Here is a 16,109-nt window from a genome sequence, read left to right as displayed (position 1 = left end):
TGATCAGGTTGTTATAAGAGCGTAATAAAACATGTTAATACGAGTGATCAGGTTGTTATAAGAGCGTAATAAAACATGTTAATACGAGTGATCAGGTTGTTATAAGAGCGTAATAAAACATGTTAATACGAGTGATCAGGTTGTTATAAGAGCGTAATAAAACATGTTAATACAAGTGACTTTTGTCAGATAAGCTATAGTCGATGATTGTGACGAATATACAAAAACGAAAATGTGATTAATTTTGCAGGAATATATCTAGACCACAAAAGATTTGAAGCTCTCGACCTTGACCTCTCTAAGTGTCTTTAAGAATCTGTTGGACACCTGGCAGGGTCCAATGCTGACATGTTCCTGTTTTTAGTTTTCTACGTTTGTCTTGGAATCTAGCTGGGTTTTTTTTGTTTGTTTTGTTACCTTTTCCTTTTAGCCATCCTATTTGTTAAAAAAAAAAAAACTGTAGTATGCTTTTTTTTTTTAAATTTCTTATAACCATTTATTGTTGTTGCTGTTGTCCATTGTTGTCATCTTTCTTTGTTGAAATCAGGTCTCTCTTGTAAATGAGTCCTCGAGGCTCAATGGGATTTACCTGTATAAATAAAGGTTGATTGATATACGAACACCAATGGACATGTGTAAAGTTTGGCAGCTAAGGTACAATATAGCTCAGATTAATGTGAACGTAAAGATGAAACAAACTTAAACGTTTCTTTTTTCTTGTCAGATAAGCTATAGTCGATGATTGTGACGAATATACAAAAACGAAAATGTGATTAATTTTGCAGGAATATACAGTGGGGAGAACAAGTATTTGATAGACTGTTGATTTTTCAGGTTTTCCCACTTGCAAAGCTTGTAGACGACTGTAATTTTTATCATAGGTACTCTTCAACTGTGAGTGATGGAATCTAAAACAAAAATCCAGAAAAATACAATGTATGATATTTAAATAATTAATTTCCATTTTATTGTGTGAAATAAGTATTTGATCATCTATCAACCAGTAAGAATTTTGGCTCTCACAGACATGTTAGTTCTTCTTTAAGAAGCCCTCCTGTTCTCCACTCATTACCTGTATTAACTGCACCTGTTTGGACTCGTGACCTGTATAAAAGACACCTGTCCACACACTCAATCAATCAGACTCCAGCATCTCCACAATGCCCAAGACCAGAGAGCTGTGTAAGGACATCAGGGATAAAATTGTAGACCTGCACAAGGCTGGGATGGGCTACAGGACAATAGGCAAGCAGCTTGGTGAGAAGGCAACAACAGTTGGTGCAATTATTAGAAAATGGAAGTAATACAAAATAACGGAAAATCTCCCTCGGTGTGGGGCGCCATGCAAGATCTCACCTCGTGGAGCATCATTGATCTTGAGGAAGGTGAGGAATGAGCCCAGAACTACACGGCAGGACCTGGTCAATGACCTGAATAGAGCTGGGACCACAGTCTCAAAGAAAACAATCAGTAACACTCTACGCCGTCAAGGATTAAAATCCTGCAGTGCACGCAAGGTGCCCTTCCTCAAGCCAACGCATGTCAAAGCCCGTCTGAAGTTTGCAAATGACCATCTGAATGATCCAGAGGAGGAATGGGAGAAGGTCATGTGGTCTGATGAGACAAAAATAGAACTTTTTGGTTTAAACTCCACTCGTCATGTTTGGAGGAAGAAGAATGATGAGTACAACCCCAAGAACACCGTCCCAACCGTGAAGCATGGCGGTGGAAACATCATTCTTTGGGGATGCTTTTCTGCAAAGGGGACAGGACGACTGCACCATATTGTGGGAAGGATGGATGGGGCCATGTATCGTGAGATTTTGGCCAACAACCTCCTTCCCTCGGTAAGAGCACTGAAGATGGGTCGTGGCTGGGTCTTCCAGCATGATAACGACCCAAAACACACAGCCAGGGCAACTAAAGAGTGGCTCCGTAGGAAACATCTTAAGGTCCTGGAGTGGTCTAGCCAGTCTCCAGACCTGAATCCCATAGAAAATCTTTGGAGGGAGCTTAAAGTCCGTGTGGCCCAGCGACAGCCCCGAAACCTGAAGGCTCTGGAGGAGATCTGTATGGAGGAGTGGGCCAAAATCCCTGCTGCAGTGTGTGCAAACCTGGTCAAGAACTACAGGAAACGTCTGATCGCTAATTGCAAACAAAGGTTTCTGTACCAAATATTAAGTTTCATTTTTCTGGTGTATCAAATACTTATTTCACACAATAAAATGGAAATTAATTATTTAAAAATCATACATTGTATTTTTCTGGATTTTTGTTTTAGATTCCATCACTCACAGTTGAAGAGTACTTATGATAAAAATTACTGTAATCTACAAGCTTTGCAAGTGGGAAAACCTGAAAAATCAACAATCAAATACTTGTTCTCCCCACTGTATCTAGACCACAATTCATTGCAAAATATTGACCTTGAGCAGCTCATTAGTAACTGTATAAAGGTCCATGGGTACGAAACGGCACGAGTAGAAAATGTCATCCAAGTGCAAAAAATACATACAAGCCGGTGTTGCAAAGTGGTGAAGTACAAATTAACCAGTGTCCACTTAGTCAGGTAGCGATGACTGTTCTGTAGTCAGAAAAACAAACAGGAATACGCCCTGAAGCTGAAACTCCGACTAGGAAAGTCCGTTTACTCACAAACCCTGACGTCAAATTAAACATGGCTGCCTCACGAGTAACACAAGTGACAGTTGCTGTATCCACCTGTTTGCACTTCTCATCTCACGAAGCGTCTCACAGTAACGTTCAGTCTCTGTTGAACGTGTTGCTGCCACGTTTCAATGCCGAGAACTCGATTATAGGCTTGTGTTGCTAATCGTAGTTAGCCTGCACGGCAATTAAAAAGAGTCCCGCTGATTCGCAACTGGAACATTGTGGCGCTGGATGTGCGGTTTCATTTTCTGAGGCAACGAGTGTTTTTTCTGGCAGCCTAAAAACTCCAGGAACCGTTGAACGAAGGTGATGATCCGTGGTCATCAAGTTTCGCAAACTGCTTAGAAAAACCCTTTTTTAAAACTAAACACATGTCAAACACACGTCTTACACCAATATACATTTTATTTGTATTACTTGCTCCTTTAATTAATTATATATTTTCCCCAGGTGTCGATATCTTACAATAACCCATTTCAGTCATTTGTAAAAACATTCACGAGGCGTGTATAAAAAGTGTCACCAAGTAGACCAATCAATCCACACTTTCTCAGACATATACATAAAATGTATGCAACAGTCCTTATGCATTTTACACATATACACATTTATATATAAAATACACTTCAAAGTGTTTTGTTGTTGTTGTTGTTCTGTACGTGGTCAGAATTGTTTTTTTGTTTTTTTTGTCTAATCATTATCATTAAAGCTGGAGAAAAGCTCCGTGTAGAAAAGGAAAGCAACGATCACCTGTGGCAGTCTTTCACAGAAAGACTTCAGGAAGGCAAAACTCTAACCTACTTTACCTCAGACTTACAAAGAAAAGAGCAAAATCATTCCTCTTTGTTCAAAAAAAAGGGTGTGGGGGTTCAACTGTGATAGCAATTGTTTGTGCCTGCAGCTTTTATCTCCATCCAATGCAATTAAAAAAAAAAAAGTCAAGATTCCTCCACCTAAGATCTATCGGAGCTACAACAGATCTCCTGGATCTTGTGGAGGCAACTTCCATCCAGTGATTACACGCTTCTCCATCTATTAAATCATCAGATTTGGTGTTAAGCAACTCGCCACCTCTTGGAAACTCGAATCGCATCAGATTGATTCGAGAGGATACACTGAAAGCTTTTTGAACAATAAAACAGGAACACTAAACAATGAGCGAAACAATTAATAAAAGTTCTTTAAATGAACCTGAAAAACAATCCTGACCAACAGAACAAACTGACAGGAAAAGGGGGAAATAAATACAAATAAAGTAATTGAGAACATCAACTGTCGGATTACAGTAAAAAGAAAATTACAATTAAATGCATCATTTGCAATTAAGCATTTGCAGACCATTACCACTGCATTTATCGATTCTATTGTTTTATTCTTTACATCATCTGAGTGAAGGTAAAATGACCAAAGTCTCATTCTGATCCTAGTTTTACTTCTGGCAGGAGAAGAAAGAGGTTTCTAGTGATCGTTTCTGATCGCCCAACCAGTAAAAAAACTCTCCAACTGCCCTCCATGACGGTCCTTAAATAGTCTCTTCAGTCCTCCTTCCTCTCCTTTATTACTGTCCATGTAGGTGAGAAGCTGAACACAGACGCTCAGAGATCACAGAGAGCAGTAGTTCTCTCACTTTAAGTAGTTAACACCATCTTTGTGTACAAAAACAGGTGACCACAACCACAGCCTAATCCCTGCAGACTGGATGGAAAGGAATAAATGAAGCTAATGTGTAGATCTTTATTCTTAATGGATTTCTGAGTTTCTCAGGCAGATTTTGCAGCTTTTTTAAATTATTGTACATTTATATATATATATATATATATTTATATTAAAAACAAGGTGAAAAATGTGAAGGGGTATTAAGGGGTGAAAAGGGGCAGTGTAAAAATGGACAAACATCCACAGTAACTATTGTCGGTTATGAAAGATCATGTTCCTGAGTCCACGTTTGAGTGAAAAAACTTGAGCAAGATGAACCTGCAGACAGTGATGTGAATAATGATGCTGGCAAGGGTTAAGGGTGGAGGTACTTGAGAAGTGAACATCTAGATAAAGATGCAATGGGAAAAGTGATTGGGGGGCGTGGGGACAAAAAAAAGAAGAAACTAGCTCCACAGTCCTGCGTAGCTGCCGTGCAGCCCCGAGCAGAGCGGCCCACCGGCTACAAACAGTTTGGTACCGGACTCGTCGTAGCAGTGGGTGTACACGGCGTTGGGGAAGGAATGAATGTCTGAGAAGTAACTCCTCCACGTCTCGTCGTGGTTCTGAAAGCAGCACAAAACAAAAAGAGATGATTATGAGTTTTGGAGAAAGGGAAGCAGCATTATGACTATTTCTGATAACAGCGGTGCCAAAGCTACATTTAATGTTTCACATCTTGATTAAAATAAAGGAGCGTACCAGCCAGCCTTGTCCTGTAGTGAGCTTAAGAATGCCATCTCCTGGGCACTTCCGATACCCACCAGCTGGATTAAAAGAGTTTTCCAGGAATCTTTGAGCCCGGATATCATAGAAGAGAAGGGAACCCTGACCGGTTCCCACCGTCACGATGTGCTCATAGAAACTCACTGAACGGATCCCTGACAAAGACACGTCCAAACATTAATGTAACACGAATGTAAACACGTCCCCTTCTTGTCTCGTTGTGGTATCAAACTTCAAATCAACATAGTTTAGTCATTATATTGTCACTTTCTACTACCAGTGCTGCTCGTCTGACTTTACCATTTGGTGGTAGAAGTACGTTAGCCTCCCAGCTTTTATTAATCACAAGAGATTACAACATGAGTAAGGAAGAAAATAAAGAACACTACAACTAATTTACTGGTAATGGGTCTACTATTAAAAAACTACTGAAAGTGTTGAAAAGAAAAAGTACAGTAGTCAAACATAAGAACCTCATGTAATCTGTGAAACATGATATAGTCTGTGTTGCTGCACCTGAAGACAACTGTGTATCAACTAGATCAGTGGTCCCCAACCACCGGGCCGTGGACCGGTACCGGGCCGTGGGTCCATTTATACTGGCCGCACAGAAAAAAAAACAAAAAAACTTTTATTTTGAAAAATCACCGGATTCTCTCCACCACATCTGTCAACGACTCACTCTTGACGCAGGTCAACATACGCAAGTGGTAAGTTTCAGTTTTTGTTAGACGCATGCGCAGATTGAATCTACGTCGCCCGTTTGGGTGGAGTAATTCAGCTGCGTGGTCTGGAGCAGACAGGACGGGAGGAGGAGCGTGGTCGGGTCTGCGCATTTTGAAGGATCACTGCATATTTTTCAACCCGCCTGACAAAGAGTGACTGTAAAACTATGAACTAAATAAAACTTTAATTTTAAACAAAGCTTCCTAACATCACATCAGAGCTGGTTTTGTCTTGAACTTTTTTTAATTCACATCAGAGCTGTTCCTTCGCATTTCTGCTTCTGCTCGCAAAAAAAAATCTCCGCTCCTAAAAGTTCAAAGTCATGAGCAATTTTATTAAAAAAAAAAAAAAAAAAAACACAAATATAATTAAAGTTTTGCACTACGCATAAGTTCCTGCGCTTTTGTGTACAATCTGATGTGAATCAGTGCGGAGCAGGGAGGAGGATGACGAGGCGCAGCTGACCCCGGTGTGGGATACACTCATTAAATGAGAAATGATCCTGCACTTAATACACTTATAAATCACACAAAGTGATTAAAAGTACATTTGAAATACAGGTGCTGGTCATAAAATTAGAATTTGTGAAAAAGTTGATTTATTTCAGTAATTCCATTCAAAAAGTGAAACTTGTCTCAAACAATTTTCAGTCAGGTCACCTGGACAGTTTCTTTTTTGAAACTTGGATATTCATTCGTTACACACAGACTGATATATTTCAAATGTTTGTTTATTTTAATGTTAATGTTTATAACTGACAATTAAGCATGTGACAAATCAGCAACCTCAATTTGTCCTGAAGTGAGCGCCCCTCACCTGCAGAGCTGCAGCGTTTTGCATTACGAACGCTTTGCAGTCATTTCAATAATGAGTTTACATCTTTTGTTTCATGTTAATCTACTGTAATAATCCATCCATTATCTTCCGCTTATTCCTAAGTCGGGTCGCGGAGGCAGTAATAAACCTTTGTAAAATACACCAGAATGCAGGAAATGGCATCTAATTTATCCAAAATTCTCTGGGGTAGGACCCTCAGACTCCCCCACCCGTCTGTGAAAATATAGTCTGACATTAAACCGGTCCGAGGCGCAATAAAGGTTGGGAACCACTGAACTAGATCATAAGAAAAGACGGGTCTAATACCATTTCGTCTTCACACAAAGAATGGAGAAAAGTGTCCAAAGTTCAGTTTGAACCAAAAAGAAAAACTACAACCTGAACCAAACATTCTCTGAGAATAAAACCCAAACATCCTAAGAACTGAAGCTCTTTTGTCCAGAGACATGACCTAAATTTATTTTTAAGGTGATGTTCCTGACGGATCAACACAGACACTTTAGAGTTGGTGCAGCACAAACCTAAGTTGAAACGGTTCAATTGTTCCTAATGAAAAAAATGTCTTCAGACTTCTTTGGTTTGTTTTTTACAACTACTTAACAGAGCTTTGACTTTAGCTCCATTTGTGCAGAAATTACAAGTCGCTGATTAAAGAAGTCAGATTTAGATTTGATTATAACCGAGTACTTTTTACACAGTTGGTCCACTGTCCTGAATGTTCAAGGCTTTTCACTAATTTTACAGACGACTTACCACTTCCTCTCTCTTTGGAATTGACGGACTTGATGCTGTGTATGGGCTGCCGAGGATCCAGGAAGGAAACGTGGGCCTGAGAGCCCACGGCGTACACTGACCAGTCCTGACCATATGCCAAACACACATTCTCTTTGCAGTGAGGCAGCTTGGTGGACAGTATCTAAAGATCAACACAAGCCGTAACACAATAAAGGTTAAAACGCACAGCTTTCCAGCAGCACCTTCATTTAGCAAAAACAAATATAGCTACTACTTTGCTGAACAATTAAATATGTATTAAAGCAAACTAGAACTGTCAAATTGTAACAAAGATCAAATGGTATCAATTGTCCTGTACCTTGCACAAGTTGTTCTCTGCTTTCCAGAGGTGAAAATAGCCGTCCAAGGACACAGCACCCAGTTCCTGAAAATGGAGAACCAACACAAGAAGTGAAGACAAACCAAAGGGACGGACAGAGACAAACCCAAAGACAGCTGGACAACCACCCGCTGTCTACTTTATAGTTTCTGAAGTCGTCAGCTGCTGCTCCTCTGAACACCTACAGTTCACATTCTTCACTGGTTAATAGCTGCAGTTTACTAAACTGTGCCCAGTTGATTAAACCTCCCAGTCTCGACTTAATCTTTATTTTACAGGTAGTGTAAAAAATACATGTATTCATTTGAAACCTGACAGAAAGAAAGTAGGAAAATATTAAACTCATAAACAAGCTGAGTGAGGTAAAAAGCTCAAAATTGTAGATATTTGACTCTTTAAGCCACACCATAATGAATACTGATCAAAAATAAGAATTCATCTGAACTTTCCTGCAGAAAAACAGCATCATAAATAAATACAAAGTGCATTTTTTAATATATGAAATCTAAATTAATGCAGAAATATCTGATCCAGACTAAATGATAAGTGGTTACCGTACTTTAGAAAAATGACTGCTTCAACTAAAAGACTATGGTAATCAGAGGGATTTGATCTTTTCCTAAAGTAGTTTTGCAGAAATGTGCTCTAAAATGTGCTCAAATAGCTCGTGTGACATGTCACGAGCTCCAATGGACTCAAAATGTGTAAAGTAAAAAAAAAAAAAAAAGCTTGTTAACGAAAATTTGTCCTTGACAAAGTACAAAGTAATTCTGTTACAGGAAGTGAAAACTCAGCTCTATCACCCCCCCCCCCCCCAAAAAAAAAACAACCTAAAATGGCTTTAATCAAATTACCAGTAATAGTTAAGATTGTAGGGTTTAAAGTGTCAGTTCATTCTAGTTTGTATCTTAAAAGTGACATAAGACAATTCAGAACGTGATGCTTTACTTTATGGCTGTTGTTGAAGGCCAGAGCTCGAACTTTACAGTTGTAGGGGTTGGTGTACTCCTTGGGGATGTCCTTGAGGGTTCGGTGGGAGATGTGGGCGTAGGAAGGTACCGGCTCTTCGTTCTGTCTCCTCTCAGCCTGACTCAACACTTCCTCTGTAATCTCCCACAAACCCATGGAGCCGTCTCTGGATCCTTGAATGTAAATGCACATAAGAATAAACTATTATTAAATACATGAATATGAGCAAATATTACAGCATAAAGTATTAATCAAATTGTGTAGGTCAATGTGCACTTTCCAGTGTTCACACGGCCAATAGGAACTCACCGGAAACTGCCATGTTGTCACTGATCCATGCTATGGAAAAAATCCAGTCATTGTGTCCCTCCTGAAAAAAAGTCTGTTATGTAAAAAGTCATACAGCCTTGTTTGCTTCAGGTAGAAATGCTCAGAGGCTAATGCTAAACAGGGGATTAGCTTTGTCAGCAAAAAAGCCTATTGTTTCACTCCGAATAACCCAAGAACCTTAAAGGAGCCCGTCACAGTCCAATAAACATTTTACAGTATTTAAATCTACAACGAAAGCATTCATATATTTGTACACATTTTTCCCCCTGTAATCTCAGTAATTAAGATCCATTGAAGTTAAGGATTTTGTCAAACCCGACAGACCTGTCAAAACATTAACTTACATTTCTTTAATAAATTTTGGTTTTCAGTCTGGTCTGTTGATCGTTCATTTTTAAATTATAAATAACAATAGCAAACGTTTTTTTACCTTCTTTCCGAGAAATAGAAAATGAACATAATTTAAAAAATACTGAAAATTAAATCAGCTTTACAATTTTTCCAAAACTCCAAACCTTCCGACGGTCTCATGTAAACGGCCCTCAGTGCACTGGGCTACTTCCATTATTACCATTAAGATTCTACAGAAAATGAGTACACGGCACTTTGCTGAACACAAGAACCTGTAAAAGTTGCAGGATCATGGTAGGCTGTTGGTTCTTTGGTTTAGTCAACATATTAGGTGTGTTTAGTAAGGGCATGACATCTTAACGGTGCTTGTGTTGAAAGTGTTTATTAAAAAAATAAATGAATTTAAAAATAACCCTTTGGTGTATTTACTGTAGAAAAATCTAGATGCAAAAGATAGAGTTTGTTCAATTTGTACTAACGTGACGTGCCAGACCTGCAGCTACAACAAAGGACACATCAGCTCGGATTACAACCAACAGAGCGAGAAAGAAACCTTTCTTTGTGTTACCAGACTTGTCACAAAGCAATCTCCGTGCAGCAGCTAACAATCATTTGGTGCTGTATTCCCCGTTTTATGTATTAATCCATTAAGCTTCTGCCTGTCATTCTTTTTAGTGTCTTTTTATAATTTTATGTTTATGCAATTTTATTGTCTGTAGAAAAATACTATTTCAAACCAAATATTAGTACAAAATAAAACAAACAAAATAACTTACATCTCCAACACAAACGGGGTCCAGTGTAGGCAGCTGGTAAATGGCCAAGCTATTAGGGTTATCTCCTCCAGTGGCGAGCAGTGTCTTTGAGGGATTTAGTTCGATCGCATGGATGCCACAGCCCTGCTGGTCTAGCCGGGCACGGGGGCTTCCTGTTGGGAGGTAAGGTCGTTCCCCCACCATTGCACCAACCACTCCAGAGCCTCCATCACTACACTCTCTGTCCTTTAGCATTGGAATGCGTGTTATAAGTCCTGTCAGGACATCAACGACAAAAAGCTGCAAATAATAGGAGAAGATGGAACAGATTAGCAAAAGAAACAGAAAAAAAATTCAGAGACCAACATTTAAAAATCAGCGGACAATTGAGGCCCCTCCTCCCACCCAGAAGGGGCACTCCCCACAGTTTAAGAACTACTGGTTCTTAAAAGTTCTAACAAGTTGCCTCAATTTTTAAAACGTGTCACACTAGAACATGTCCCCCAGGACACACAGACACGGTTCTATGTTAACTGCAGGCCTTTATCGGCAGTAGACAATAGTGGTGCAGAAAAAAAAGATTTTTTTAAAAAAGAATCTAGATTCTTAGTTCTGGCGATTCTGAATAGATTCTAAAGACCCATAAATCGATTTTAAAATGCGTTGAAGTTTTATTTTTTTCCGCTCCTACACCCAAGCGTACTGCATATTGCATTGTGTGTCTGCTCGGCAGTCGTATAATTTGGCCATGTAGGCCACCGTACAGCAAGCTAGTTAGCCAGCTCCCTTTATCTGAATGGAGCCTGCTAGCATGCAGTGGGAGGACAGCGCGATCCAACTCGCTTCTTCGTCTTTAAAAATCATTTCAGAGCCTACAATGTTCCGAGGGAAGACAGAGCTCGACAAGAGCACGGTTGTTTGCAAGAAGTGTAAAATAAAATTGCGGTACAGTATTTTGGAAATACGACAAAATGCGCGGAAGGTGAAAGCGAAGCAGCCGACCAGCGAACAGGAACAACAAACTTCCAGCTGATTCCCCAAGCAGGGATGTGAAGATTTCCCTCTCCATCTCCTGCTATATCACAAAGGATTTATGACCAGACAGCTCAATGGAAGGCGAGGGGTTTAGTTTTATTTTTAATACGCTGGACCCAACGTATTGGACCCAACGTACGTTATTCCTTCACATAGCTTTTTAGTAATAAAGCTGCACCACAACTCCACCATGAAACAAAAAGAAAGTGGGAGAAGCTCTGATGCAGCTTCAGCTCAAAGCTGTTTTTTTTTCTCATATTATACTAAAACTTGTACTGACAAGTTGTACAACAAACTTAATATAATTTGTCTTTTTAACAGGTTGAAGAGGACAGATGAGACACCGCCTGCAGCCAGTTCTAAATGATAGTTTATGGTTTATAAATTACAGTTCAGAAGTTTTTGTGCAGGTTTGCACAGATTTTGAATTTTGTTAAAGATTTACCAAATATGAATCAATATGAAGTCTATATATTTCATATTAGGTTAAGTTTTGAAAATATAAAAAATGTTTGTTCAATACGGTAAAAAAAAAAAAACTGGTCTGTATTTTATTTTGAGTTAAAGGTTAATATACTATGTATGGTAGGCCGAAGTCTGTTTACTTTTGTATTTAAATATTTTGAATCATTTGTCTGTGATGGACTGGAGACCTGTCTAGTTGTCTCCCTCCGCTCACACAGTGATGGCTGGACATGAGCACCAGTGACACCCAAAAAGGAAGAAGTGGGTACAGATAATGGATGGGTGAATTATTTGTTCCTAGATTTTTATTTATTTTAGAAAAAGCCAAGCAGCTAAGCTAACCTAATACTGGTAATATAAGTTACAGAATTTTATGCACTCTTATATTTGGTCCTGTTTTTGGTATAAATATAAAATGAAGCAAAAAGATATGAAGAACCTAAAATTATTGTTTTAAAATAAATGTTCTATTTGTTTGCATTGTTGTTTAATCTTTTCATCTTGTCAATTACATACCGGTAATTTAAACAAAATTTATGACCATTTCAATAGAAAAATAGTTTTTGAATCAAAAATCGTTTCTGAATCAAAAAAAAAATTAAAAAAAAATTGATTTTGAATCGAATCGTGACACCAAAAAATTGGAATAGAATCAAATCGCCAGACACAGAGATTCGCACCCCTAGTAGATAAAGACAAAATCTGTCACCACTTGATAATAAAACAAACTAAAATTCTGCACAAAAAAATATATTTTTTTATTTTGTGGCGCATATAAAACAACCTATACAAACTATATCTTCAAGGACATGAATTTACTTCATTGACTTGGATGAACCATTACTATTAAAAAGGTTTTTAAGATGGTTTTAGTGCTAATCACAGGGGAGTGGTGGTGCAGAGTTTACAGGAGGTGAGCATGTGATTGGAAAGTCGTTAGTTCGATTCCCCGAAGATCAGAATGTGGGTGGGAAGGGTGAAGCACCCACACCTGCCTCCACCCTCGTTTGCCCCACTCTGGGCCCTTAACGCCCATCATCTGCTCCCCTGGATGCCCTAGATAGCAGCTCTCTTCTCCACACAGAGGGCTGTGGTAGCTCATTGGTCTGTGACTGTGTCAGAGAGGACATCCAGCATATAAACAATTGCCAAGTCTTTGTGCGAGTTAGTTCGCTGTGGCAACCCCTGAGGAAGGGAGCAGCCAAAAGAAAAAGATGGTGCTAATCTGACAGTTGTAATATTGTAAATATGCTGTTTAAGAAATTTTACAAAGCCAAGTAAAAAAAGACTAATTATGCCTTGTTGGTTATATAAAAAAAAAAGAAATGTATGTAAGCGCTTAAAGGTCGGTAAAAGTTCAACTCACCGTGTTGCACTTTGTCCCACAAACCACCTGCCGGTGGTTGAGCCACTGTGATGCAAACACCTTGTTGAGTCGTCCCAGAGAAAACTCCCTTTCCTTGAGGATCCCGGGGAGTTTGCCTGCTGCAAAGCCACGCAAGCTCCGCTGGAACTGCAACTCATGCTGTTGCTGAGGTCTGAACTCCCGGCTCCGGAGAGCACAAACAACGGAGCGCCGACTACACCATGACTGCTGGGCATGCCGTGATGAACAGGAAACTCGGCTCCGCTTGTGTGGAGTCTGACACCAGCCCAGCTGGAGAAAGAGATGAGACAAAGTTAAACCATTTAACGATAGGTGTGGGTAAAACTGATGGCCTTTGTAAAATCTAAAAATAACGTCTGTGCTATTCTGTGTAGACGCCCCCAGACATATTGTTCAATGATAAAGATTAAAAAGCTTTCACAGAGAATTAACAACGGAAGTGCACACATGCTCGCTGTCAAAGAAACTATATTAGACTTGGTGTGCACAACCAGGGCTAAAATTTGTGATAATAAACAGAAGCACAAATATCTCATACATGCACACAATGCCTGACTTGTCTCTATTAAGCTTTAACAATAAATGTGATTGACCACACTACTCCATTACTGCTGCTGGTTTTGACATTTTTGCTTACAAACTACAAACAGCATTTGTAATGTGTATGTATTACAGTACATTAAACTCCAAACAACAACATATGTTGCCTTTACTGCCAAGCATTAAAATACATTGTTAAACAGTTCTGGAACTTGAAAGATATGAATTGGTTTAATCTTCTCTCAGTTGAGTCTGTGCTGATATTTGCAGTTTTTCTTGCCTTTCTTGTCGTTTCCTGAAAGCAACTTTTAATGCTCATGCAAATGTGACTCACATAAACAGAAAGCAGTTTAGGAAAAGCAGATCATAAATCCATCACAAAAAATAGTAGTGCAGTATACCCTTCAATTATCAGTACATGACAGTTTTTCCCAAGTCCTAGTCTTCAGAAGACACACCACAAGTAATGTATTAACTGGAGGAGAGTGTGCCATGAGGACTAATTCTAGTTTGCCTAAATCTTGTTCATTTTAAAATAAATCAAATAGTCAAAAGTCGTCATTTAGAGCAGGCGCTCCACGGTTCATCTGAGCAAAAATAACGCCTACTAGCAAACCAGCTAGCCGTTTGGGCTAACGCTGTTTGACATAGCATAAGAAAAGAAAAGCTGAGTTTAACTTAAAACTGATACGGTTCTCAGTGGTGATCATAAACCGATAATATTGTTTCTCCCAGCCGAGTGGAAGACTGTCAGTCTTGGAAAACATTTGATAGACGAAGTGGGTCTCTTTAGCTGCCGTATGACAACGGGCTGCCGTTGTGCTTGTGGGCTAGCGTCATGCTAATATTAGCAGGTAATGACATTCAAATAGAAACATGACGCATTATCATTTGAGCAAACCACAAATAGGTTTTGGCTCAAGTATGACCATTTTAAAGCATCGTTTAATCAGTAAAATACATTACTGGTCTTATCATTGCTTATCAGCTAACTAGCTACCACCGAGCTAGTTAGCATGCTAACCGGTTTCCGCCTACCTGTTGTTGGTCCTTCGGCTCTCCAGCCTTCCTTTTCCTGCTAACTGTTTTTCTCGCCATAATCTGAAACACACAGCTCCCTCACCCACATGGAGGGTAAAAGTAACACTGGACACTGGCTCATATAATGGCGATATGCTGTTATGTTCCTTGGCCTTCACTCGTTGGCAGAGTGTCCGACAATGAGGAAGGGCGATCACATTCGGCTTGAGGTTGGTCAGTTGTAGGTTAAAATTAAATTAGCTTGCTGCCTTGTTTGCTAAACAATACGCTGGTTTAGGACGAAAATGAAAAATCGATTAAGTTTCGACACACTCGTTGAACGAGGTTCACGCTTCAGTTTTTTTCTTGCCAAGTCGCGGTAACGGCAGAAAATGATCAGTAATGCGCAGCCGCAAACAAATTCAACATCAACCAAAACAAGGTCGTACGGAAACGAGCACGTCGTGCGTGCGCGTTCACGCCAACAGACTATTTAGCTTCATTCTTAAAATAAATCTTTGCTGGGGCTGTAGGTTAATTATATTTATTTTTATGAGAGTACATTTATAAATGTTATTTCAAATGCATAATGGGAGAGTAAGGGTTGGGTCCAAAATATTAAATTTGTGCTATTGCTTTACAGAAGCTGTACAGTTTCACAAGTGTACAGTACAGTGCACGAGTCACCCTTCATTTATTTATATGTGCTACAAAATATTAAAAGCCGGACAGTGTCTTTAGGATCATTGTGATGCTTAAAATTAAACCATATAATTTTCATAATAATTTTTGCAGGTGGATCATAATTTGATAGGGCTTTTATAATGGATTTATAAATATATTAATTTTGATTAAAAATAATAATAAAACTGCCAAAAGCTGAAATATGACCCCAAATCACAGCAGAGCCTTCTTTGTTAGGGCTCCAGACATTTATTCCTTTCCCTTGACTCTCTTGAGCTTGTGCACAGAACCGGTTCTTCGAGGCGGTACAACAAAAAGGCGTAGTTTTCGTCATGCAGCTGTGACAATGAGAGGCGAGCTAGACTAGGAAGCTCAGTCCTCACATCCAGATGTGCAGTGGAGAGCATCCGGTGCTGCAGCATCAACATATGGCACGGGAGCTGCACAGCTGGAGAGAAAAGCTCTGCAGAGAGTGGTGAAGGCTGACTGTTGGGGTCAGGAAGAGGGCCACCTGCATCATGAAGGACCCCACTCATCCACTTTTTGTCCCACTCCCCTCAGGCAGGAAGTTGAGGAGCATTAAGTGTAGAGCCACTAGACTGAGGAACAGCTTCTACCCTGAAGCTGTTAGACTCATGAATCTCTAACCAGGATAATCACTTTAATGACCATTTGTTTGTGCTGCTGATTGTCCATGCTGTGTTCATGCAGATCTGCTCACAGCAGACTCATGTTCAGGCTGCTGTTTAATACACCCTATTATATTGTTGTTGTATGGCGTGTGTCTTGGATACTTGCATGCTGT

At 39.5% G+C, this 16,109-nt stretch overlaps 1 protein-coding gene across 2 annotated transcripts; it reads right to left on the bottom strand.

Moving 5' to 3' along the window:
* Positions 1–4,524: 4,524 nt before the first annotated feature.
* Positions 4,525–15,022, bottom strand: dcaf12 (DDB1 and CUL4 associated factor 12). 2 transcript variants are annotated; one of them, XM_037679190.1, is made up of 9 exons: positions 14,639–15,022; positions 13,040–13,330; positions 10,195–10,473; positions 9,047–9,119; positions 8,717–8,910; positions 7,748–7,813; positions 7,408–7,570; positions 5,068–5,246; positions 4,525–4,931 (listed from the first exon to the last, which is right to left on the bottom strand). In XM_037679190.1, the coding sequence occupies exons 1-9, from the start codon at positions 14,696–14,698 to the stop codon at positions 4,773–4,775; spliced, it is 1,464 nt and encodes a 487-aa protein (XP_037535118.1). In that variant the 5' UTR covers positions 14,699–15,022; the 3' UTR covers positions 4,525–4,772. The 2 variants fall into 2 exon arrangements, with proteins under 2 accessions (XP_037535118.1, XP_037535119.1); XM_037679191.1 differs by having other exon boundaries at positions 9,047–9,107.
* Positions 15,023–16,109: the final 1,087 nt, after the last annotated feature.

Source organism: Nematolebias whitei, chromosome 7 (assembly GCF_014905685.2).
Source record: "Nematolebias whitei isolate Nwh7 chromosome 7, NemWhi1, whole genome shotgun sequence".
Classification (NCBI taxonomy): Eukaryota; Metazoa; Chordata; class Actinopteri; order Cyprinodontiformes; family Rivulidae; genus Nematolebias; species Nematolebias whitei.
Note: the sequence above shows the minus strand (reverse complement) of the source record. Positions and strands in the feature narration are given on the sequence as shown.

Bases quoted from the DNA above. Each gene is read 5' to 3' on its own strand.
- dcaf12 (XM_037679190.1), bottom strand. From the start codon at position 14,698: ATGGCGAGAAAAACAGTTAGCAGGAAAAGGAAGGCTGGAGAGCCGAAG. The intron at 10,474-13,039 runs GTGAGTTGAACT...TATTATTTGCAG, and splicing joins GTGGGACAAAGTGCAACACG to CTTTTTGTCGTTGATGTCCT. The intron at 5,247-7,407 runs GTAAGTCGTCTG...TGTCTTTGTCAG, and splicing joins TTCCAAAGAGAGAGGAAGTG to GGATCCGTTCAGTGAGTTTC.